This window comes from Oryctolagus cuniculus, chromosome 15 (assembly GCF_964237555.1).
Source record: "Oryctolagus cuniculus chromosome 15, mOryCun1.1, whole genome shotgun sequence".
In the NCBI taxonomy this organism is placed as follows: Eukaryota; Metazoa; Chordata; class Mammalia; order Lagomorpha; family Leporidae; genus Oryctolagus; species Oryctolagus cuniculus.
The window spans coordinates 40,746,276-40,772,823 of NC_091446.1; the positions used below are offsets into that span (position 1 = coordinate 40,746,276).

General features: G+C 42.4%; 2 protein-coding genes and 1 pseudogene across 7 annotated transcripts in view; 1 reads left to right on the plus strand and 2 right to left on the minus strand.

Moving 5' to 3' along the window:
* The window catches only part of KIF20B (kinesin family member 20B), a 67,585-nt gene extending 51,389 nt beyond the window's left edge, over nucleotides 1-16,196 (minus strand). For all 5 annotated transcript variants that reach the window (XM_008270183.4, XM_008270182.4, XM_070057633.1 and 2 more), the window contains exons 1-6: nucleotides 16,057-16,196; nucleotides 10,657-10,804; nucleotides 6,857-6,943; nucleotides 6,648-6,764; nucleotides 5,209-5,347; nucleotides 4,127-4,311 (exon numbers count right to left, since the gene is read on the minus strand). In XM_008270183.4, the coding sequence (XP_008268405.2) occupies nucleotides 4,127-4,311; nucleotides 5,209-5,347; nucleotides 6,648-6,764; nucleotides 6,857-6,943; nucleotides 10,657-10,803 (675 nt within the window). In that variant the 5' untranslated portion in view covers nucleotide 10,804; nucleotides 16,057-16,196. The remainder of the gene's footprint in view (nucleotides 1-4,126; nucleotides 4,312-5,208; nucleotides 5,348-6,647; nucleotides 6,765-6,856; nucleotides 6,944-10,656; nucleotides 10,805-16,056) is intronic.
* On the minus strand, nucleotides 13,472-13,913 carry LOC138845451 (small ubiquitin-related modifier 2-A-like; annotated as a pseudogene).
* A 55-nt stretch (nucleotides 16,197-16,251) lies between the features above and the next one.
* Nucleotides 16,252-26,548, plus strand: part of LOC100344091 (jerky protein) — a 28,384-nt gene continuing 18,087 nt past the window's right edge. For both annotated transcript variants that reach the window (XM_070057634.1, XM_002718379.5), the window contains exons 1-2: nucleotides 16,252-16,420; nucleotides 25,388-25,528. The gene's annotated coding sequence lies outside the window, so the exon portion shown is untranslated. The remainder of the gene's footprint in view (nucleotides 16,421-25,387; nucleotides 25,529-26,548) is intronic.

Here is a 26,548-nt window from a genome sequence, read left to right on the forward strand (position 1 = left end):
TTTCATTAAACCTTGATTTCCAAATTTCTTTAAAATTAAAGAAAATCCCCACTAATATTTTGAAAATACTTATAAAAACTGCTAATACTTTTTAACTATCTTGAATAAGATAAATGTCGGAAATATAATTCAAAACTCAAGACATATGGAGAAAAAAACAGACAAAAAAATTATAAAAGTCTTACCTTATATAAAATACAACCTCCTCATAGCATATTATCTAATTGTTCTTCTATAATTTATTGTCAGTCTCTGCTATTGTCTGAATGTATGTCCCACAAAAATCACTGAAATTTAATTTCCCAAATAGTGAATTAAAAGGTAGGATCAGGGTGGACATTTAAGAAATGATTAGGAGGCCGGCGCCACGGTTCACTAGGCTAATCCTCTGCCTTGCGGCGCCGGCACACCGGGTTCTAGTCCCGGTCAGGGCGCCGGATACTGTCCCGGTTGCCCCTCTTCCAAGCGAGCTCTCTGCTATGGCCAGGGAGTGCAGTGGAGGATGGCCCAAGTGCTTGGGCCCTACACCCCATGGGAGACCAGGATAAGTACCTGGCTCCTGCCATCGGATCAGCGCGCCGGCCGCGGCAGCCAATGGAGGGTGAACCAATGGCAAAGGAAGACCTTTCTCTCTGTCTCTCTCTCTCTCTCTCACTGTCCACTCTGCCTGTCAAAAAAAAATTAAAAAAAAAAAAAAAAAAAAAAAGAAAGGAAGAAAGAAAGAAATGATTAGGAGGCCAGGGGCCAGCACTGTGGTACAGCAGGTTAAGCCCCCACCTCCAAGTCCAGCATCCCATATGGGCGCCAGTTTGAGACCTAACTGTTCCTCTTCCTATCCAGTTCCCTGCTCATATGCCTGGGAAGGCAGCAGAAGATGATCCAGTGCTTGGGCTCCTGGTTTCAGCATGGCCCAGGCCCAGCCATTGTTGCAATTTGAGGAGTGAGCCAGTGGATGGACGTTCTCTCTCTGTCTCTCCTCCTCTCTCTGTAACTATGATTTTCCAATTAAAAAAAAAAAAAAAAAAAAAACTTTACAGAAAGAAAGAAATGATTAGGGAACAGCGCTGGGGAGAGGGGGCCTGACTACCAGCATCCTATATGGGCACCAGTCTAGTGCAACCTGGGAAAATGGGAAAGCAGCAGCAGATGACCCAAGTACTTAAGACCCTGCACCCATGTGGGAGACCCAGAGGAAACTCCTGGTTCCTGGCTTCAGATTTGAGAATCTAAACAGAGAATGCAAGATCTCCCTGTATCTCTCTGTTACTCTGCCTTTTGAAGAGAAAAATCTTTTTTTTTTGGGGGGGGGGGCAGGAATAAACAAAAGAAATGACTAGGTCATACGCATTCTGCTCTCCCGAGTAGGTAAATCTACTCATAGCAGATTAGTACATTAATGGGCTCCCTGGAGTGGGTCTGTTATAAAGCCAGTTAAGCTCCATTTCTCACAGTGTTCCCCTCTCATCATATGATGCCCTGCACTGCCTTGGGACTCTCCAGTAAATTCCCACTAGCAGGAAGGCCCCACCAGAGGCAGCCCCTTGACCATGGAGGCCCTCCTGGAATCTAGAACTGCAAGTTGAAAATAAACCCATACTCTTTATAAATTACTCAATCTGTGGAATTCATTTAGCAACAGAAAATGGACTAAGCCAGTCTCCAAGAGGGTACTATCATTTTTCCTCAACTTAAAACACTGTCTAGACCATAATAGATGCCATAATAAAAAGTTACTGAATAAATGAATATTGAAAAACCAATGCCTTTCTCCTTGTCTCTCAGTCTGCAACTCTGCCTCTTGAATAAATACAATCTTTAAGGTAAAAAAAAAAATGGGGGCCAAGGGAAGGAAAAAATAATATGGAAAATGTGATTTATTTGAAAGGCAGAGTGACAGAGAGAGAGGGAAAGACAGAGAGATCTTCAATCCACTGGTTCACTCTCTAAATGGTCACAACAGCCAGGGCCAGGCCATCCGGTTCTACCACATGTGTGGCAGGGCCCCAAGTATTTGGCTATCTGCTGCTTTCCTAGACCCATGAGCAAGGAGCTGGACTGGAAATGGAGCAGCCAGGACTTGAACCTGCATTCAGATATGAGAATGGCAGCATCACAAAAGGCAGCTTAACCTGCTGGCCTGCAAACACCAGCCCCCCACCCCACCCCTTTTTTTTTTGCGATACAGGAAGAAAGAACTTCCACCCTCTGATTCACTCCCCAAACGCCTTGGAGCTTGGAACTCAGTCCAGGTCTCCCAAGCAGGAAATAAGGATCTCACTACTTGAGCTATTACTTGCTGCCTCCCAGGCTGTGCATCAGCAAAAAGCTAGAAGGAAGCCTGGACTTAAATCCAGCACTAAAAAACAGGATGGCAAACGTCCCAATGGCTGTGCCAAATGTCTGCTCCTTGACCTAACATAAATTTCTTACCACCTTAAATCTTATGTCTATTGCCTGTTTGGTTCTATATTTAAGTTGTTCTTTGCCTTTTGTTTTGTTTGTTTATTGATGCCCTTTCTGAGGTCAAAAGATTTTTTAAAGTATATTTTTATTTATTTTTTTTTTTTCATTTTTTGACAGGCAAAGTTAGAGAGACAGAGAGAAAGGTCTTCCTTTTGCCGTTGGTTCACCTCCCAAGTGGCCACTACAGCAGGTGTGTTGCAGCTGGCGTGCTGCGCCGATCCAAAGCCAGGAGCCAGGTGCTTCTCCTGGTCTCCCATGCAGGTGCAGAGCCCAGGGACCTGGGCCATCCTCCACTGCACTCCCGGGCCACAGCAGAGCTGGACTGGTAGAGGAGCAACTGGGACAGAATCCAGCGCCCCGACCGGGACTAGAATTCAGAGTGCTGGTGCCGCAGGCGGAGGATTAGCCTAGTGAGCCGCGGCACTGGCCTAAAGTATATTTTTAAAAACAATCTGCGACCAATGGACCTTTGTATGGTTTTAATCACTCATTATTTTAAACAATGATTCATTCTATTGCCAATGTATTTATTATGAATTTTTCTAATTGCGGCCAATATTGCATATTTAATGACTTCTTGTCTGATAGGTGAGAAGTGGTATTACTTGGGCACATTTATACTTCTTTAATTATAAATGAGGTGACTAACAATATTTGAATTTTTCTGTGAATTGTCAGGTATGTTTCTTGCCCATTTTTCTATTTTTTTTTCTGATTGCAAGAACTGATTTATTAAAAAGAAATTAATGTGGGGCTGGCATTGTGGGAACAGTTAGTAAAGCCACTGTACGCAATGCCAGTTTCCCACATTGGAATACCGGTTCTAGTCCTGGCCAGCTATTCAGCTCCCTGCTAATGTGCCTGGAAAAGCAGCAGTAGACGGCCCAGGTAATTGGGTTCCCACTTCCCACATGGGAGACCCGGAGGAGTTCAGGCTCTTGGCTTTGGCCTGGTCCAACCCCAACTGCCCAACTGTTGAGGCCATTTGGGGATGAACCAGCAGATAGAAGATCAGTACCTGTTATTGCTCTCTCTTTCCCCTCCTCTCTCCTGTCACTCAACCTACCAAGTATCTTTGAAAAAACATAGCTAAATGACAGAGACATTTATAGAAAAGCATAGTATGATCACACTTTTTCAAAAAAAAAATACTACATATAGTACAATTATATGAAGATACATAAAACCATCTATATAAAACCGTGTGTCTATACATAGGTTATAGAAAGCTGTGTGTGGATTTTCTAAAGAGAGAAAAATTCCAGAAAGGACACTTTATAATCTGTTAACATCATTTTCAACCAAGAATGCAATTATAAGAAACACATTTTTTATTTCAAATATTACCTTGTTTCAATTTTGTGTGTACAGAATACTTTTACAAGTAAAAAGCAGAATCTTTATAAATCATTACTTAAAAAGTACATTGTTGGTTCTACAACAACCAAAAATAATTTTCAGAACCACTTACATTTGTAATGTTTAAACATTCTTATTGCTTGTATGAGAGTTTTCAAAGAAACTTTAATATTTTTCTCAAATAGAAAAAACTACTACAAACAACCTAATATAGGCTGAAACAATCTAAAGAGTTTATAAAAGATCATGATTTATATTACATTTATATATATTAAATCTATTACACACTAAAATACTTCCATACCTCTTTAATTTGCCGGAGCAATGCACTTTTGGTCATAACTTCTTCTTTCTCTTGGTCTGGTGATAACCGTAAATATTCTCTAGATCTATGTGGCTTAAGGTTCATCTTTGTGTATAATTTTTCCTGAAGGTTAGCAAATAATACATTCAAAGTTCGAGGAAGAATGCCAATGTTTTCTTCGGTGCCTGTAATAATAATTTTTGTGTAATAGCCTCTCAGACTAGTAGGAAAAAGGAAGCTTTCACAGACTGTTAAAGTTTTCATACTGTAAATAATAAAGCAAACAGCTAAAAACAAAAGTGAGAAAAGGTGAGAAATTACTCAGTTTTCTATCACTTTGGTCTTCACTGTACTAACATTTTATCAACTACTATTCGGATATAAATCCTAAAATTTTACATTCAGATCAAGCCAGAATATTAATATTTGCAATCACTCGTTATCACAAAGTATAAAAGGAAAATGAAATATAGGTGCCTGCACTGTGGCGTACCGAGTAAAGCCGCCGACTTTAGTGTCGGCATTCCATATAGGCACCAGTTTGTGTCCCAGCTGCTCCACTTCCAATCCAGCTCTCTGCTATGGCCTGGGAAACCAGTACAAGATGGCCCAAGTGCTTGGGCCCCTGCACCCACGTGGGAGACCTGGAAGAAGCTCCTGACTCCTGGCTCCGGATCGGCAAAGCTCCGGCCATTGTGGTCATTTGGGGAGTGAACCAGCAGATGGAAGACCTATCTCTCTCTCTCTCTCTCTCTACCTTTCCTTCTCTTTATGTAACTCTGACTTTCAAATAAATAAATAAATCTTTTAAAAAAGAAATATAATGTGTCCATAGACAGCCATGCTTAATTACCTGAATCACATCTGATTTTTTAATCATCATCCTACTCTCTACCATATGGGGAAAATAGTTTTACAAGCTAACTATGTAAATCTGAACTAATATCAGAAATACATAATCAATATGCTAGGTGAGTAAATATGTACTAAGGGATGGAAACATAACTACATGTAAGTATTATGAAAACACTGAGCTAACGTTACTTCTTCTCTCTTCCCAGCCAAAATAAAAAAATATTTACCTCGAAATGTGTATGTTTTTCCAGAATTGGTTAGCCCATAAGTGAAAATTAACCGACTTTGTCCTTTCAAGAGGTCTTTTACTGGCTGCATAACGCAACCCTGAAAGAATTCCTTCTGCGTAGTTTCTGGGCCAAAAACCTAAGAAAGCATTTGTAAAACAGGGCATTTTACAAAATTCAACTTAATAGTCATAATAAGTTCCACTCTGCTTCTTACACTTAAAAAATTTTTAAGATTTCTTTTATAATTCATTCTTAAAACAGATGCCACATCTCTACTCTCAAATATGCTTGACAGCTTAACTGCTACCAGAAAGTAATCAAGACAAAAATCTGACCCATCCAACGAAGCAAGTTTTCCTCTAAATTTTGAAAAGAACATTTTTTGGGAGAGAAAAAAAAAAGAGGGGAGCAGCACTATGGCACAGCAGGTTAAACACCACCTGTGAAACCGGCATCAGTCTGAGTTCCAGCGGCTCCCTTTCCCACCCAGCTCCCTGCTAACGTGCCTGAAAAAGCAAAAGATGGTCCAACTGCTCAGGCACCCGCCAACCATTTGGGAGAACCAGGAGGAATTTCTGACTCCTGGATCCAGGCTGAACCAGCTCAGGCAGCTGTGGTCATATGGGAAAAAAGCCAGTGGAAGGAAGATCTCTTTCTGTATCTCTACAATTGGCTTTCAAGTGAAAAATAAACTTTTTTTAATTGAATTTTAAAAACATTAGGGCAATTTATTTACTTTGATTCTGTATCCACAGACCAGAAATTTAAGTCCTGTCCTTAAGGACAAAATACCAGTACCTCAGTACCTAAGCTCCTAAGCTCCATAAAAATGGTTCATGATACATAATTATATAGCAACTTAGCCTAAGCCAAGTCTTAGTTTTTTATAGCATAGTGAAGACATATACCTGAGAGACCACGAGGGCATCTCAGGAAAGAACTGATAGCCCAGTCCCTCCTCCCTATCTGGGGATGTCTCCCTAGGTAGAGGAAGGCTTCTTGGGTGTAAAATTCCTAAAATATCTCCCAGAACCTCATAATAACCTCTGAGATACAGGGCAGATGCAAGTCTCTTTCTTTAAAAAAAAAAAAAAAAAAAACTTGAGGTGCTGTGGAGCAGCAAGTTAAGCCACGGCCTGCAGGGCCAGCATATGCACCATATGGGCACTGGTTCAAGTCCCGGTGGGTCCACTTCCAATCCAGCTCCTTGGTAATGTGCCTGGGAAAGCAGTGGCAGATGGCCCAAGTCCCTGGGCCCCTGTACCCATGTAAGAAATCCAGAAGAAGCTCCTGGCTCCTGGCTTTGGCCTGACACAGCCCTATCCATTGCAGCCATTTGGGACTAAACCATCTCTCTCTCTTTATCTCTCTCTGGAACTCTACCTTACAGATTAATAAATCTTTTAAAAAAAATTGAGTTTCACAGAAGTACTTACCTTGGAAAAACTGAATTTCTGTGCCAACTGCCCAGAGCTTTTTTCACTTAAGCGACCAAGGATGCTTTGAGGATCTTTCAACAGAACAGTCTGTGAATCCAGAATATGCACACAGCCCTAGAACATACCCCAACCATAAATAAGAACAATGGCATTCTACTGTTTAAGAGAAGTAAAATGTTAAAGTGCAAAATAAATTTAACACAAACCTCTGACTCATGTTCTTTCTCAGACTGTGTGAATGGTCTTATTCGAAGACAAACTTGGAGATAATCTTTAGATTCCAAACTGTTTACCTTAAAAAAAAAAAAAGTATTTTATGCTTTCTTATTTATTTACTTTTATTTATTTGGAAGGCAGAGTGACACAGAGAAAGAGAAAAAGAGAATCTTTCACATGCTGGTTCACAGCACCCATACCCACAACAGTCAGGCTGGGTCAGGCCAAAGCCAGGAGCCAGGAACTCCATCTGTATCTCACACGTAGGTTGCAGGAATCCAAGTACGTAAGCCACCTTCTGCAGTACATTAACAGGAAGCTAGATTGGAAAGCGGAGGCCAGACTCAATCCTGTGCACTCCCATGTGGGATACAGACATCACAAGAAGCGGCTTAACCCAGGAATGTAAACTCAGTTCAGTGTCAACCAGGGCAATCCACCACATTAAAAGAATAAGAGTGGGTGTTTAGTAATTAAGGCACCCACATCCAACACCAGAGTGCCTAGATTGTATTCCAGACTAAACCTGACACCAGCTGCCCAGCAATGTAGACCCTGGAAGGCATCAGTAATGGCTCAAACAAAGGGTTCTTACCATGCCCTGAAAGACCTGGATTGTATACTCTACTTCCAGCTTTGGTCCTGACCTTGACCCAGCTATTATAGGCAGCTGGGGAGTGAGCCAGCAGATAGGAGCTCTGCCTGTTTGCCTCTCATCTCTGCCTTCTCTCCTCAAAATATGAAAAATGTAATTAAAAGGTAAATTTTTAAAAAATTAAAGCTTCTGCTCTTTAATAAACTTGTAAGAGACTGAAAGGAAAAGCCACAGACCAGGAGAAAGCTTCTGCAAAGTATATATATGATAAAGCAAATATATCCAGAATATATAAAGAACACTCAAAATTCAGTAAGAAAACTCAATTTTTTAAAATTTTTTAATTGGCAAATATTTAACTAGATACTTCAAACAGAAACAAATGACAAGTATATGAAAACATGTTCAACACCATTAGTGAAAATATACAAATACCAGTTAGGTATCAGTATATACTGCCTAGGCTAAACTATAAAGTGACGATACCAGGTATTGGTGAGGGCATGGGGGAATTAAAATTCATATCCTGCTGGTGGCAATATAAAATGGTATAATCAGGGGCCGGCACTGTGGTACAGTGGGTTAAGCCATTGCTTGCAGCACCAGCATCCCATATGAGCACCGGTTTGAGTCCCAGCTGTCCCACTTCCGATCCAGCTCCCTACTAATGACCTGGGAAAGCAGCAGATGGCCCAAGTGTTTGGGACCCTGTTGACCTCGTGAGAGACCAAATTGAAGCTCCTGGCTCTAGGTTCACCTTGGCCCAGCCCTGGCTGTTGCAAGCATTTGGGGAGTGAACCAGTAGATGGAAGATCACTCTCTCTGCTTCCACCTTTCTCTCTGTAACACTGCCTTTCTAATTAATAAATGAATTAAAAAAAAAAAAAAGGTACAGTCACGCTAGAAAAGTTCTGTAGTTTCTTAAAAAATTATCTAACCCTAGTTATTTATATGAGAAAAAACTGAAATATCTATTCATTCAAAGAGTTGTACAGAAATGTTCAGAGAAAGAATGCCAGAGAAAGAGAGAGAGTCTTCCATCTGCTGGTTCACTCCCCAGATGACCACAACGACCAGAGTTGGGCTGATCCAAAGCTAAGAACCAGGAGCTTCTTCCAGGTTTCCCATGCAGGTAGAGGGGCCCAAGGACCTGGGCCATCTTCCACTGCTTCCCCAGGCCATAGCAAAAAGCTGGATCAGAAGTGGAGCAGCTAGGACTCGAACCAGTGCCCATATGGGACGTCAGCGCTGCAGGCTGGGGCTTTAACCTGCTACACAGCACCAGCCCCAAATCTTTAAAAAAAAAAAGTCTGACTTTCAAATAAATACATAAATTTTTTTTAAAACAAAGTATATTTATAAAAAATAAATCTTTTAAAAAAAGAAAAAAAAAGAAGACTCGATGTTATTAAAATATCAGTTCTCTCCAAATTGATCCACAGAACAATTCCACTCAAAAATCTTAACAAGTTGTTTTGTACAAACTGGAAACTGGATTTTCCTGTATTTCATATATAAAGATTCAAAAACACAGTGATTATTCTCGCCCTACTCTCCCTCCCACCCATCTTCCTCCTTCCTCTCCTAATCCCACTCTTTTATAAAGATTTTTTATGAGTTTACTTTATACTCATAACATTAACCCTACACTAAATAAAGCGTTCAATAAATAATATGAAGAGAAAATACTGTTCCTTAACAGTCAAGACAATGGCTATAAACAATCATTGAAACTCAAAATGTCAATTTCACTCCTATACATTACGATAACTGATTCAAAAAATCAGATTTCGATTCTGAATACACAAAGGACCCAGAAGATCTAAAATATTCCTTGAAAGGAAAAGTTGGGAATGTGGAACATTCACACAAAGAACTACTACAGAGCAATACAAAGCATCAAACTATTGACATATAATGCATGACTCTCAAAAATATTCTAAGTCAGGAGTCAATTTTTTTTCTAAAAAGCCAAATAATTAGCATTTTAGGCTCTAAAGACCTGACAGTCTCTGCTATAAGTACTGGACTCTGTCATTATAGTGCAAAGCAGGTACAGACAGTAAGTACAGCAATCAGTATGCTGTTATTCAACAGGACTTTAGTTATGGGGAGTGCAGTTTGAATTTCACATAATTTTCATGTCATAGAATACTCTTTTTTCTTCAACTATTTAAAAATGTAAAACAACTCATAACTTGTACACAAGTTCAAAAACAAGTAACATAAAAACAGGCCACTGTTTGCCTATCATTCTGTTAAATGAAAGAAGGCATGCATAAGCAACTATGTAATAAATGATTCCATTTATGTACTAAGAGGCACTGATCATGGAGTTCCTTCCTTCCTTCCTTCTATCTTTTCTTCCTTCTTTTATTTATGATTAAATGAGCTCAAATATTTAGATATTTGAGTCCTGAAACACCAGTATTAAATAAGTACTATTCTTTTGTCTGTCTCTTAGCTCGATTTTGCCAAGTTAGGGGATGGCACTGTGGTGCAGCGGGTTAAAGCCCCAGCCTGCAGCACCAGCATCCCATATGGGCACCAGTTTGAATCCCAACTGCTCTACTTCCAATCCAGCTCCTTGCTAATGTGCCCGGGGAAAGCAGTGGAGGATGGCCCAAGACCCACAACCATGTGGGAGACATGTTAGAAGCTCCTGGATCCTGGTTTTGGATAAGCAATACTTGACATATTTTAGCATGAATAGTTAGAGGAGGTTCACAGTTTCAACATTTGATCACACTATTCCTTTTGATGATGTCATATCTTTGCTAAACTGCACCTTTCAGTGATTGTGATAAAAACCAAGTATTACATGAAAATCAGGATGTGAGAGTAGCAAAGTCTAATTGATTACAATGTTTGAGAAGTTGTACAATGCCCAAAAGAAACAAATCCCAATAGTAATACTGCTAGTTATCAAAGAAAAAAAATTTAAATTTTTTTCATTTTACTTTTTTCAAATGGCTATGAGGTTAGAGCATACTAAGTTATTTATACCTACTCGAAAAGGAACTGCAAGTATTTATTCTAGCCTAAAGCTTTCATGAAAAAGTTGCTGAGATACAATGTTGCCTTAAACCCAGAAAGGATGGGAATCTCTGTTCTAGTCACAATAATAAGTGTACCCACACATAAACTTTTTCCATTCAATCAGGATAATCTTCATAATACTTTTCTTATACTTACCTCAGTCTTTGAAGCAACTAAGGAAAACTCGTGAGAGAGATCAAGCTTAATGCCATCAAAATTTATTTCCGAAGGCCTTGCAATTGGGTCAGCACTAAAAACATAAGATGGTCTGGGCATTCCATCTTGATTCAAATTAGACTCCATTCTGTAAGAATAACAGCATCTTCTTTAAGCATCTTTAGTAAGTCAGCATATAAGTCAAAGTTTAAAAAGCCTAAGAGTTCAACCAACTACTTCACCTCAAATAACTAGATATCAAACAGAAAACCTTAGACAACTTCATTGACAATACAATAACCTATGAAAAAGAGAAAAGATCACACTATATATACAGATTCTGAATACAATAATATTAAACATATTCTACTAATGTTTATAAGATTTAAGCTTTGAATAGATTCATCCAAAGAGATTTCATGACTAAGGGCAGTATAAAATATTCTTATTTTGCCTGACATCCTCTCAGAAATTAAATAGTAAGGAAATCATGGAATAAATTTTAACTTTGTATTGTCTGAGTTACTTAGTATCTTGTAAACATTGTTACTTACAGATTTGGCTTTAGTATTTAAACTCAGTTATCTAGAAAATTACTTTCAATTCAATGCAGTAAAAAGTAAAATAACGTATATAAACACATACAAAACAGTGCCCGACACATAATAGGTCCTTAATAAATTAAATACGAAATAACGCCTCAGTAAATTATTACAACTGAATGAAACAGCAAACTAAACTTAAGGTAAGCTTAAGGGTGACCTTACTTAAAAAAAAATACTCAAAAAGATACTGGGCCTCTAATATGTGCAAAATACCAAGGAGAAAGGGAGGACTTGGTGATGTTTGACAAGATTATAAAATATCCAGAACAGCAACTCTCAAACTAGGGTTCCTGGCTTCAGAAAGTAGTTCAAAAGTTTTTTGAGTAGACAAAGCTTCATGATTTCAGAGCAGACATAGGCCAAGGACCTGTGGCACTGAGTGTGCTGAGTCCAGACAAATAGATTTATTTGCCACCCAAATTTGTAGAGAAAATGTGTTTCTTTCAGTTTCAATCACTGTAATAGATGTAAAGCGGAAATACAAATCTGGTGAAAAGTTAAAAAACAAACAAAAAAAGCCCATTACAACACCAAACTCAAATATTCGTCCATTTTCTTTAAATTTAGCCCAGAAGAGCATACTGTTAGCCATTTAGAGTCTGCCTTGTATGAACATCCCATGAAACTGCACTCAACATCCACTAGCCACAAATAAAACCAGGGACTACCATGACCTCCACACTGCTGCAGCTCTTCAATATTCTGAGATCCAAAGACTCCCCAAGGCACTACAGAGCAACACCCTTAGACAAACAAGCCTCTTCAATGACTCTACCCTCCCTCTCTGTCAATTTCCTATGCCCTATGACCCTTGGGTGGTAGCCTCTCACCATTGTCTAGGGAAAGGCGAAGCTGACAGGGACCTTCCCAGCAAGCAATCCTGTCAAACTGTCAAAGCCCTGTCCAAACAAAGCTTCTAGTCTACTATTGCCCGGCTGGGATCATATCTTTTTCATCAACCACCTCTAAAACTGTCAAAATTCTAACAGCACTGTTGGTTTTTCTCCCTAAATTACAAAAAGACTAAGGAAATTATGCATTCATCTTTAATAAAGCCCAGTAAACTATAAAATTAACTGTACAATTCAACAAATTTTGCATTTTTTTTCATTTTAAACAAGAAGTTTATTTAAACAACAAGATGCTTGATTTAAAGGGAAAACTAACTAGGATTCATTTTTTCAAAGAGTAATTTACTCCTATTAAAGGTAGATTGCCAGGGCAGGTGCTGTGGCACAGCAGGTTAAAGCCCTGGCCTGAAGTGCTGGCATCCCATTTGGGCGCCGGTTCTTGTCTCGGCTGCCCCTCTTAAGATCCAGCTCTCTGCTGTGGCCTGGGAAAGCAGCAGAAGATGGCCCACGTCTTTGGGCCCCTGCACCCGCATGGGAGACCCAGAAGAAGCTCCTGCCTCCTGGCTTTGGATCGGCGCAGTTCCATCTGGGGCGTGAACCATCAATGGAATACCTCTCTCTCTCTCTGCCTCTCTCTGTAACCTTATCTTTCAAATAAATAAATAAAATAAATCTTAAAAAAAAAAAAAAGATTGCCCTACATGCAACAGCTACACACGAAAAGGTTATAAAACTGTCCTTGGTTTTACAAAGATAGATAAAAAACATCAAAATTCTCCAATCAAACAAGGTATGCAAGGATTTTACGTTGTCATTTTTGGGTTTTTTATTTGTTTGTTAGAACAGTGAGAGCAAATTAACTTACTGGAATATAAAGATAAGAGCTGAATGAGCATGCCACTATTGCAGAACGGGGATATTTTCACAGAACCAGGATTTTTTCCATTTAATGTCAATCAAAACATACCATTGGCCTTTTAGTTAAAGAGAGAAAGAGTAGGCCAGCGCCGCAGCTCAATAGCCTAATCCTCCGCCTGCGGCGCCAGCACCCCAGGTTCTAGTCCCAGTCAGGGCACCAGATTCTGTCCCAGTTGCCCCTCTTCAAGGCCAGCTCTCTGCTGTGGCCAGGGAGTGCAGTGGAGGATGGCCCAAGTGCTTGGGCCCTTCACCCCATGGGAGACCAGAAGCACCTGGCTCCCGCCTTTGGATCAGTGCGGTGCGCCGGCTGCAGCGGCCATTAGAGGGTGAACCAACAGTAAAGGAAGACCTTTCTCTCTCTCTCTCTCTCTCTCTCTCACTGTCCACTCTACCTGTCAAAAAAATAAAAAAAAAAAAAAGAGAGAGAAAGAAAAGAAAAAATACAATATGCTTACACATACACATCAATAAATGTACAATAAAGGAATGGGAAGGAGAAATGAAAGAACAGAGAAAACTATGCTGCAGTAATGAGGACGTGATGCACTTCTCTGGTTGAGAATGTGTTCCTGGTCTTTAAGGACAGAGTTCTGGAGTAAGCAGTGGATCCCTGTTTGCTGTTGGGACACTTCAATAGTACCTCTGTCTGTCATTTCCAACTGTGCCGGTGTGTCTGATTCGTTGACTGGCTGTCTCTCAAATCGGAATCTGATCTGCCTCATTGACAAACCCTGTCATTCACAACAGATTTTTCATTAGTTTACTAACTGGTGTACGCCTCTTTATCTTAAACTGCACTACAGAACCATCCTGCCCCGCCGCCTTCTAATCAATGATTGTTGTTCTCAGTCTTGACTCCTTCCTTGGGCTTTTCATCAGCCATGGCAAGCACTAGAGTCTCCTCAGCTGCTGCTTCACAAAAGAGCTACCACGTCCACACTGAACCAGCACACAAGCAGCATCCGGACTGGCAGAAGGAGCTGGCAGTAGTGGATAAAAGACAGGGCACACCAAGCTTCACATCTTTAGTACTTCTATTTTTACTATAATCACTGATGTAATAAAAATGGGAAAATTATTAAAGCATAGTTTGACAGAATATCTCAAACATGCAACTTATAGTTGAAAATGAACAAAAGGGGAACAAGGGCCAGGTGCCGCGGCATAGTGGGTTAAAGCTGTAGCTTGGGATGCCCACATCCCGTATCGGAGTGTGCGTTCAAGTCCCGACAACTGCATGCTTCAGATTCAGCTTCCTGCTAGTGCTCTTGGGAGGCGATGGATAGCAATTCAAGGACTTTGGTTCCCGCCACCGAGGCAGCAGACCCAGAGAGAGTTCCTAACTCCTGGCTCCAGCTTGGCTCAGCGCTGGCTGTTGGGGGCAGAGAGTGAACCCAGAGAATCAAAGTGCGTTCTCTTTCTCTGTCACTCTTTCAAAAAAAAAAAATCTTTGAAGAAAAGTGGTACATACTATAGCAAAAACTAATCACTTATCTGGAACACGGGAGAAAAGTTTGCAAAAACGATTAAAGTACTAACTTGACATTTCATAACGCATATTTCCTGGAAATACCCACAAAACAAAATAATCTTGACTCTGTAGCTTCAATTAACTTGATTTTAAAGAATGTTAATAAAGCTTTCTTAAATTGTTGATTAAAACTATTTCTGCAAAGTTACAATAAAGTAGTTTGTATTTGTCCATATGTTCATTTCCAATGAATAAACTACTTCCTAATATTTTTAAACTTTTGAGATACTGTCACTTCTTGTAATTTTAGATGACATGTATATGACCTAACTCGATATTTCTTTAAGGCAAGGACTTTGTCTTACACCATTCTGTATCTCCAACAACAAATCAAATGACTTATGTTATGATAAAGACTCCCTGTCCAGTACCTTAAAAAAAAAAAAAACTTAAAAATAAATAAAATCTCTCTGGGGAAAGAAAAAAGAAAAGAAACAAGGTCCTACTCTGTGAAGTTCCGTTAAGTGATGCTGTCTTTAGTGACTGCAGGGTTCAAGATCCAATTTCTCACTTCAAAAGCCTATTCTCATGACTGGAAAACTCCATCTCCTCTCCAGGGAGGCTCCACGATTGAAGACTCAGGTGAAAAACCAGAATCTGCTAATGCGCGACGTTTCTGAATCTGATCCACAACATACAACCTCCAAAAGCTGTTCACACATAATTTATGAGTCCTTTCTATCAATCTGCAGCTTAAAATTTGGGGTCTTGGACATCTAATAAAATATATACACTGCTATACTGCTCCTGGATGAACTGTATAAACACGTTCCCTTGTTCTAAACGAGAAACAGAGCTAAATTTGACCACCTTCCACAGAGATTCAGGAGCTAACTCACAAGACATGAACTTCGTCAGCTAGTCCTCACGGAGGAATATTAGAGAACCGTGCCCGACAGGAATCAGGAACAGGATGAGATGCGGGAAGTCTTCTAAACTGAAAGACTACAGCAGTCACTGCCAAACACACCCCCTCCGCCTGGCCCTGCAAATCCCTTCATTGGCGAACTCCAAGCGCTCCCAGGAACGGATGGAAATCAATTCAGATGGCGCATCCCAAACAGGGGCGTGTCAGCCGCCACGCAAACTGCCCACCTGAAGGATTCAGGGACCTCGCTTTCGCAAGAGGCGCGACAACAGAAGCAAAGACAGTAAAAGCATTACCCACTGGAAAGGGTCTACTGCGTGCCAGCACTGTTTCCAGCAAGCTTAACACATTATCATTTAATCTTCCCAAGAGTCCGAAGCGGGTACTACTATTACCGCCTTTTAACAGATACGGAACCGGGCCTACAGAGACTAATAAAGCCCCTTGCGTCACTCAGGTAATCGGCGAGAGAGACGAGATTTAAACCCTAACCCAAGTAACCTGCCTCAATTCTCGCCGAGCTCCACCGTGCTACTACGTAGTTCCTTACTCACTGCAGCCGTTTCCCACTTCAGGCGCGCTATCTGCTCAGTCGCCCACCTTCCCCGAACCGGCTGACCATCTCACCTGCAAACATCACCGGACCAGCCGAACCCTCATGCAGCACCACGATGTTTTCGTTTTCAAATTCAAACAATGGCGGCTAGGGCAGCGCACTGAACGCTGGGAATGGGCGGGGCTTCCGGAACGCCACCGGCTCGAGTGAGGGCTTTTCAGCGACTCCCGGAAGAAGCTTTCAAATGTGGGGGGCGGGTCTTGGCTCTCGAGGTGACCAATGGGCGGAGGCGGACTCGTGGGCGGTCCCGGTGCTGAAGGTCTCGCCTCCCCCTGGGTTCCTCGCGGAAGCGAGAGGTGCCACTCGCCCTGTTGACTGGGACGCTGGTCTAGGATTCCATCCTTGAGACGGTGGAGACGTGGTGAAGGACGGGAGGTGAGCTGCTGCCAGCACACTTAGTCCTGCGACTCCCCTAAGGACGGACCCGATCATGGCGGGCTAACTCCCCCTCCCCACGGTCGTATCCCTGCGGGCCCTTAAAAGGGACATTCTGGCATCCAGAATTGATTCCCCCGCTGCAGGTGCCTACCTGTCGTCGGCAGCGGCTTGCATGGACGAAAAACAGATTTTACCCGGAATAGATTTCTATGAACATTTTCTTATTTTTTTCCCCTGCCCCTTTGAAATTATAAAGCCGCCGTGATCATCTTCTCAGGAAGGCACGGTCTTGGCAGTGCCCCAAAGGAAAGCGCCAGGCCATCCGGCTCCGCTGCTTTCCAAGTGACCCTCTATGTGAGTGTGGCATTACCGCATTCCTGTGACAAGTGTTCACTACCTAGGCAGTCCCCGTGCGCTTTAAAGAAAGACAGTTAACTGCTAGCTTGAATTGGGCTTTTACCTTGTGCCAGTCATGGTGCTAAATATATTAAATGGATTTTCTCACTGATCCTGAGGGCAGCCCTTGAGGTAGGTACTGTTATCATCCCGTTTTATAGATTCGGAGGAAACTGAGTTTGCAACCTTAACTAATGTGCTCAGAGGCAAACAGAGCCTGGATTTAAAAGTGGAATGATTTGGGACCCCAGCCTCCTACACGTGACCTTACGTTGCTTTCTGCTGTTTTTCTTGGTTGGAAGCATTTTTGTAACAATTAATGAGCTTTATTATCATGCTCTCTTATTTCCCTTGGCCTACCCCTTCCCTCATTAACTTCCTGTAATCTCATTCAGTGTGCCTTGGTAACCCAGAAAATAACCAAAGGTGAGGTGAGCCAGGTTGGAGCAGAGAAGAGGATCCCGGAAAAATGAACAAAGAAAGTAGATGTAAAAGGGAAGAAAGGGGGAAAGATAAAAATAAAATCTGGGTTTTTCTGTCCAGGCTGGACTAAAGTGTTTAGTGGACTCTGTCAAAGGGTCCATTGCTCCTTATGGCAGATGTAGCCCTAACTCAATGTTTTTGGTTGTTCTTCCCAGTTTCCTGTTAATTTTGCAGATTCACACACCTTAAGCCCTTTGGGTGCTGCATTCATTTCTTTTTTTTTTTTTTTCTTTGACGGGCAGTTAGTGAGGGACAGAGAGAAAGGTCTTCCTTCCATTGCTTCACCCACCCAAATGGCCGCTACGGCCGGCGCTGCGCCTATCCAAAGCCAGGAGCCAGGTGCTTCTCCTGCCCATGCAGGTTCAGGGCCCAAGCACTTGGGCCATCCTCCACTGCCTTCCCGGGCCACAGCAGAGAGCTGGACTGGAAGAGGAGCAACTGGGACAGAACTGGCGCCCCAACCGGGACTAGAACCTGGAGTACCAGCACCACAGGTGGAGAATTAGCCTAGTGAGCAGCACCTCTGGCCCAGGTGCTATATTTATTTCTTGTTTGATCAATATTAATTGAAAACCTGCCATGGATTATGTGCTCTGCTATGGGGCAGTGGAAGCAGTGGATGAGGACAAGCATAAGGACACTAACCCTCAAGGGGATTACATTCAAGTGGGGGAGAATACGAGTGTTTGAGAAATTCCATCTGTACCCTCTTGTTTGAAGGAAATGTTCCCGGAGCTTTAAGAACATGTCATGGGGGAACCTGAGCACATAGTGTTTGTTTGATCTGGATGCTCAAGGGTCATTGGAAGTTAACTAGGTTAAAAAGGGGAGGGGGGGCACATCATACCAGGTGCAGAGAAGGGGAGGAACTGGAAATCCAGTGAGTTTTCTGTCATCTTGTTCCAGCCACCAGCAGTTGACTGTTTCAGCCATGCAGTTACATGGCTTGATCTTGAAACACTGTTGTCTTCTGGGTCATTACGCTCTTATTTTTTTCTCCAAATCTCACTACCTACCCATCTTAGTCTCCTTTTCTGTTTCTTCTACCCATGCTAAAAATAATTGGAACCCTCAGCACTTGGTCCTGAGCCTCTCTCCCTGTGGCTTAAGTAACATCTTTATAATGTTGATTCCTAAATTCCATATCCTTCCCAGTCCTCTCCTGAGCTCCCACCAGATGGAAATGCCCGAGTACCTGCTGAACATCTCCCACTGAGTGTGTAGCACATGCCACTAATCTGTTTTGTATGGGACTCTCAACTCTCACTGATTTGTTTTTGAGATTTATTTATTCAAGGGGCCAGCACTGTGGTATAGCAGGTAAAGCCACCACCTGTGACGCCAGCATCCATTTGGTTGCCTGAGTCCCAGGTGCTCCACTTCTGATTTAGCTCCCTGTTAATGCATATGGGAAAGCAGTGGAGGATGGACCATGTACTTGGATCCCTGCACTGTGTGGGAGACCTGGAAGCAGCTCCTGGCCTCAGACTGGTCCAGCTCCAGCCTTTGAGACCATTTGGAGAGTGAGTCAGCAGATGGAAGACCTTAATCTCTCTCTCTCTCACTCTCTATGTAACTCTGCCTTTCAAATAAATTATTTAATTTAAAAAAGATTTATTTATTTAAAAGAGTTCTGAGAGAGAGATCTTCCATGTGCTGGTTCACACCCCAGTTGGCTACAACAACCTGAGTGGGGCCAGGCTGAAGCTAGGAGCCTGGAACTCCATCCAAGTCTCCCACATGGGTACAAGGGCCCAAACACTAAGACCATCTTCTGCTGCTTTCCCAGGCACATTAGCAGGGAGCTGGATCAGAAGTGTGCAGCTGGGCCAGTGCCGCAGCTCAATAGGCTAATCCTCCACCTAGCGGCGCCGGCTCACCGGGTTCTAGTCCCGGTCGGGGCGCCGGATTCTGTCCTGGTTGCCCCTCTTCCAGGCTAGCTCTCTGCTGTGGCCAGGGAGTGCAGTGGAGGATGGCCCAAGTGCTTGGGCCCTGCACCCCATGGGAGACCAGGAGAAGCACCTGGCTCCTGCCATCGGATCAGTGCGGTGCGCTGGCTGCAGCACGCCGGCAGCGGCGGCCATTGGAGGGTGAACCAACGGCAAAAGGAAGACCTTTCTCTCTGTCTCTCTCTCTCTCTCACTGTCCACTCTGCCTGTCAAAAAAAAAAAAAAAAAAAGTGTGCAGCTAAAACTATATCTGGTGCTCATGGCATGTTGGCCTTACAAGCAGGGGCTTACACTGCTGTACCAGAGTACAGGCCCCAGAACTCTAACTTTTCACTGCAGAACTCAAACCTTGTCTTCCCTAATCCTCTCCATCTCATGACACCACCAATATATATCCAGTTCCTCAAGACACAGCAAACATCTTTGAATCCTCTTTTTTCCTTTGCCATCCTCAGTCCTCCTCATAACCTAGCACATCTCTTGTACTTTTATGTAATAAGTGAAGTAAATACCCCTTTCTCTTCTCATCACCTAAACCTCCACAGCCTCCCATTGGTCTCCCTGCTTCAGGTCGTGTTCTCCTCTCCAGTGTTCTTCCTAAAGCAACAAAGCTAATCTCAAAATGTAAATAATCACATCATTCCCTTGTTTAAAGCCTTTCAATGACTTTCTGGAATAAAATCTTATGTATGTTGGTGGATGGAAAAAGAAAAGTGAAAAAGAGTACAGTAGCCCCCATTTAGCTGTTTTTTGGCTGTCCAAGGTTTCCCTTACCTGGGGTGAACCCCAGTCCTAAACACACATGGTGGGGATGCGAGCTGATTAGCTCAGTGCTCCATCACAGTGCCTCTGTCATTTCCCTCACTTCATCTCAACATGTAGGCATTTGTATCAGCTCCCATCACTACTAGAAGTCAGTGAGTATGGTACAATATGATATTTTAAGACAGATCATGTTCCTATAACTTATTGTAGTCTGTTGCTATAGGTCTGTTTTACTATTGTTCATCTCTTACAGTGCCCAATCTGTAAATTAAAGTTTATCGTACTATGTATGTGTGATATGATGATACATAGTTTTTGGGTTTCATCCACAGTTCCTGGTTCATAACTCCTTCTCCAAGGCAGGACAAAGAAAGTGGAATTTCTCTTCCCCAAGGCATGTCATAGAAACCAATCTTTCCCTGCCTTTCTATCTTGGAAATGGCCACAAAGCAATGCTCTGAAACTACCTTATTTAATGGTTGTTCAGAAAACCCCTGTTTCAGAAGAAATCCTGCCCAGCTGGCGCCGCAGCTCAATAGGCTAATCCTCTGCCTTCAGTGCCAGCACCCCGGGTTCTAGTCCTGGTCCAGGCGCTGGATTCTGTCCCGGTTGCTCCTCTTCCAGTCCTGCTCTCTGCTGTGGCCCAGGAGTGCAGTGGAGGATGGCCCAGGTCCTTGGGCCCTGCACCCGCATGGGAAACCAGGAGGAAGCACCTGGCTCCTGGCTTTGGATCAGCATGGTGTGCCAGCCGCAGCAGCCATTGGGGGGTGAACCAACAGAAAAGGAAGACCTTTCTCTCTGTCTCTCTCTCACTGTCCACTCTGCCTGTCAAAAGAAGAAGAAGAGGAGGAAGAGGAAGAGGAGGAGGAAGAGGAAGAAGAGGAGGAGGAAGAGGAAGAAGGAAAGAGGAAAAAGGGGAAGGGGAAGAAAAAATCCTGCCCCATACCCAGGAGAAAGAAAGGCTGCTTAGAGAGGCCAGGAAGTGTCTGAGCAGATAAGCCCTGCTGGGTTTGTGCATTTAGTCTGTTAGCCATGCCCTCTTTGTCCAATCGCATTTCTACATAGTTGTTCATGCTTCAAACCAGCACGTGCAGTGAAGTCTCCACAAAAACCTAAAAGACCAGGGCTGCATGAGTTATAGACAGCTGAACATATGAAGGCTTGCAAGAACTGGTTCACTTGCTTTGAAGATGGCACAGCCAGCCTCCCTGAAGATAGAAGCTTCTGTACTCAGGACACTCACAGATCTCACCCTATGTATTTCTTCATCTGGCTGCTTATATGTAGCCTTTATATATTTTTATTTATTTATTTATTGAGACAGAGAGAGGGAGAGATAGAAAAGTCATCTATCCACTGGTTTACTCCGCAAATGGCCACAATGGCCAGAGCTGAGCCAATCCAAGCCAGGAGCCAGGAGCTTCTTCTGGGTCTCCCACATGGGTGCAGGGGCCCAAGCACTTGGGCTATCTTCTACTGCTTTCCCAGGCCATAGCAGAGAGCATGATTGAAAGAGGAGCAGGTAAAACATGAACTGGGGCCCATATGGGATGCTGACGCTGTAGGCCTACTATGCAACAGTGCCAGCCCCTGTATTTAGCCTTCAAATTATCCTTGAACTGTGGTGTTTCCTTGAGTTCTGGAAGCCACTCCAGCAAATTAATTTATTAATCAATAAATTACCCCTGAAGAAGGGGTAGTAGGAATCCGATCTGTAGCCAGTAAGTGAGAGGTTCTGGAGACACATTCTTGCAACTAGCTAGGACTGAAGTGGAGACAGTCTTTTGGGATTGAGCCCTTCGCCTGTAAGATCTGATACTGCTTCCAGGTAAATAGTGTTGTGCTTACTTTCTGGTGGGGAGAAATCTCCATACATTTTGGAATCAAAACTGATCAATGTTGTGGGTACATAGAAGAAGCTGAATCTGAATTTGTTTGTTCTACTCAGCATGTATAAGAAAAAACATTGATTTTTTTGGGGTTCAGTGCTATCTATAATTTCAGACATTCTCTGGGGTCTTTTTTTTTTTTCTTAATACCATTTATTGCTAAAAGGAACCAGAGCTCCTTGGAGAGGAACTTAAAAGGTGAGTCTAGCACATCCTTGTCATGTCAGAAAGCAAAGACCTTAAAGATTAATAAGGTCATTTCAAAAGGACATTGAACTTGACTTAAAGGGGCTCCCACTAGCCACATTTACGATAATTTGAGTATCAAAAAGAATAATGATGCTAATAGAATAAAAAGTCACTGTTTTGAAAATCCTCTCTTTCGGGGCTGGCATTGTGGCCTAATGGGTTAAACTGTTCCCTGCAATGCCAGCATCCCATATGGGCGCTAATTGAAGACCCCGATGCTCTACTTTTGATCCAGCTCCCTGCTAATGCACCTCGGAAAGCAGCAGAAGATGGCCCAAGTGCTTGGGCCCTTACACGCACATGGGAGACCCCAGAAGAATCTCCTGGTCCCTAACTTCATCCTGGCGCAGTCCCAGCTGTTGCAGCCATTTGGATAGTGAATCAGCAGATGGAAGATCTCTTTCTCTGTCTCTCCCTCTGTCTCTGTAACTCTGCCTTTCAAACAAATAAAAACTCTTTAAAAAAAAAATTCCTCTCTTTGTAATATTAAAATGAGGGGTCACAGGGAGAGAAAGGGAATAAAAATGAAAACCCTTTCTTTGTGAGAGTGCCACTTAATAAAGCAAAAGAAATAATAAATAGAAAATCCCATAATTCATAATATAAAGATTGATACAAGTAAGCTGATGAATTCTAAAATCAATGAAAGAAACGTGCTAAACCACTGGCTGAAAGGTTGTTGAAGATAAGACTTTAATGCAACCTTCAAGAATCACCCCAGATTGTTTCTTAATTGTAAAAAGAAAAGATAATTTACAATGAAGAGATCATTAAACATATCTTAACCAAGTGAGGATACTTGGCATTACCATTAATAAGAGAGCGTGTCATCTGATACCACGTGTGCCAGGAAGATTTGACATGAACCTAATCAGGAGAAGATAATCAGGGGGTCAGGGTGACCTAAAATGTAGAACATTTTATGAGACAAATGTCCCACGCTCTTCAAAAATGTCAGTTCTTGACAGAAAAACAAAAACAAGGTGAAGGGTTGCTTTAATCAAGAGACACAAACTAAATTAGATTTGTGTGCTTGATTGGTTTTTAGGGTTTTTTGTTTGTTTGTTTGTTTGTTTGTTTTTTTAGTTTTATTTATTTGACAGGGTTATAGGTAGTGAGAGAGAGAAACAGAGAAAGGTTCAATCCCCAAATGGCCGCCACAGCCAGCGCTGTGCCAATCTGAAGCCAGGAGCCAGGTGCTTCCTCCTGGTCTCCCATGCGGGTACAGGGGCCCAAGCACTTGGGCCATCCTCCACTGCCCTCCCAGGCCACAGCAGAGAGCTGGACTGGAAGAGGAGCTGCCGGGACTGGAACCCGGCGCCCATATGAGATGCTGTCGCCACAGGTGGGAGGATTAACCAGGTGATCCATGGTGCTGGCCCTGGCTTTTTGATGCTTTTTAAAAACATTTCATGGACAACAGGGGAAATTTAAATATGGACTACATAATAGATGGTTCTGAATCAGTGTTAAATTTTCAGTATGTGGTGCCAGCGTTGTAACACAGCAGGTTAAGCCACCATCCCACGTGCCATATGGGTGCAGGTTCAAGTCCCGGCTGCTCCACTTCCAATCCACCACCTTGCTAATGTGCTCAAGAAATCAGCGGAAGATGGCCAAGTCATTCTAGGCTCCTGGCTTCAGTCTGGCCCAGCTCTGAGGGGTGCCACTTGGGGGGTGATCCAGCAGGTGGAAGATCTCTCTGTCTCTCCTCCCTCTCTGTTAACTCTGCCTTTCAAACAAATAAATAAACCTTTTTTAAAAAAATTATCAGTAAGTGATGAATTTGTGATAATGCAGAAAAATGTCTAATACTGGGTAGTTATTTCTCAAGTGTTTAGCAACAAAGCATCACAGTGTCTGCGATTTACTTTCAAAAGATTTGGCAAGGGGCCAGCATTGTGGCACAGTTGGTTAAACCGTGCTGGTTCAAATTCCAACTGCTCTGCTTCTGATCCAGCTCCCTGTTAATGCACCTGAGAAAGCAGCGGAAGATGATATTACAGGCTCCTGGCTTTGGCCTGGCCCAGCCCTGTCACAAAAATCTGGGACGTGAACCAGCAGATGGAAGCTCGCTCTGTGTGTTTCCAACTCTCTCGGTAATTCTGCCTTTGAAACAAATAAACAAATCTTAAAAAAAAAAAAAAAAAAAAGATGTGACAAAATGTTAATTGCTAGATCTAGGTAAAAGGTATCATGGTGTACATGTGCCACTCTTTGACCTTTTTTAAATAACTGAGATTTTTCTAATGAAAAAGGAATTAAATTCAAATCTTTATCCTTGCCTGATAGGCCATACAAAATCAGATGCCAGCCCAGCCACCCCACCTTGCAGTAAGTTGACTGCTCTGGGTACCTCAAACACCAGGTTCTAGGGCCAGGCCTTGTGGTGCAGTGGGTTAAGTTGCTGCTTATAATGCTGACATCTCATATTGAACTGCTGGTTTTAAGTCCTGGATGCTATGCTTTAAGCCCAGCTCCTTGCTAATGTACCTGGGAAGGGGAAGGCAGTGGAAGGTAGCCCACATGCTTGGACCCCTGCCACCCATGTGGGAGACCCAGATGGAGTTCTTGGCTCCTGGCTTCAGCCTGGCCCTGACCTAACTATTGCAGCCATTTGGGGAGCAAAACAGCAGATGGAAGATAGCTGCCTCTCCCCCTCTCTCTGTCCTGCTCTGCTTTTCAACAAAAATAAACTTTTTTTTTTAGATTTTAAACAAAAACAGCAGGTTCTTTCTAACATATGTGAACCTTTGTGTGGGTTGTTCTCTCTACCTGAATTTTCTCCTCTCCCTTCATCATATGACTGACTTCTCTTCCTTTAGATCTCATCTAAAATCATACCTTCTCAAGTGGGTTGCCTTTTTTATTTGCAGGTTTATTTCCATTTTCATACTTATTACAACTATTGATTATTATATGTTTATGTGTTGTTGTTATTCCCCTACCTGCTAAAATGCAAATTCTGTCAGCACAAGAACTGTTTTTCTCTTGGTCCCTGATGTATTTTCAATAACTATATAAGTAGAGAACAAGTAAACAAATATTGGACAATGCATGCAGGCATATATGGCTGTGGTAGAGACCGTGAGGAGGAGCAGTAATGACTGGGGCAAGAGCAGACCTTCTAAGCCTTAGTCAGCCAAATTACCAATTTGGATTTGGAGAAATACTACCGCACTGTTTTAAGCATGAGCAAAGTGTGATCCATTCCATCTCTGTCTTTTGAAAAGGTTAATCTCCTGGAGAAGAAAACAACCAAGGAGGATGCTGTTGAATCAGTTACGAGGCCGTTACAGCCATCCCAACCAGAGACGGCAGTGTAAACTTGAGAGATGACAGAGCAGATGCAGAAAAGAGGCTGGATTTCAAAGGTATTTGTCCTACATTTTCTGTATCAGCACCAGCCACTAGATTTTCCCTTGCAGATTCAGAATCGACTGGGAAGTAATTGAGATTTGTCCCCATATCAAAGAATTCTGTCTATACCCTTGCAGGGAACATTAGTATAAATGAAAAAGTTACATCAAGCTGATTTCCTGTGATGTGCACAGGTTCTACAGGTAATACAAGCATACTTTGGAGGTATTGCAAGTTGGGTTCTATACCACCACAATAAAGCTAATACCACAGAGAGCAAGTTACACAAATTTTTTGATTTCTCAGTGGATAAAAAGTTACAATTACACTGCACTGTAGTCTGAAGAGTGGAATAGCATTATGGCTAAAAAAAATGGAGTACATATCTTAATTTTAAAATGTTTTATTGCTAAAAAGAAAAAAATATGAATGATTATCTATCCTTCGTCAAGTAATAATTTTTGTAAGTGGAAAGTTTTGCCTCAGAGTTGATGGTTGCTTGGTGAGCAGGGTGGTGGTTGCAGAAGGTTGGGGTGGCTGTGGCAATTTCTTAAAATAAGACAGTAGTGAGGGGCAGGAATTCAGCATAGCAGTTAAGACACATGTATCCTACATCGAAGTACTTGGTTCCAGTCCCAGCTGCAGCTCCTGACGGCAACTTCCTGCTAATGCAGACCCTCAGAGGCTGCGGTAATGGCTCCAGTAACTGGGTTCCTGCTACCCTTGAGGGAGAGCTGGATTGCATTCATAACCCCTGGCATCCAGATTTCAGCCTTGGCCCACCCCCAGCCATTGTGGGCGTTTGGAGAGTGAAATAGTAGATAGGAGCTCACTTGCACACTCGTTTGCCCTCTCTCACTCTCTCACTATCTCTCCCTCTGCCTTACTGCCTCCAAATAAATAAATTTAAAACAACAACGATTGACTCCTTTTTACAAAACATTTCTCATGGCACACAACGCTATTTGGTAGCATCTTATCCACAATAGAACTTCTTCAAAATTGGTGTCCTCTCTAGCTCTGCCACTGCTTTA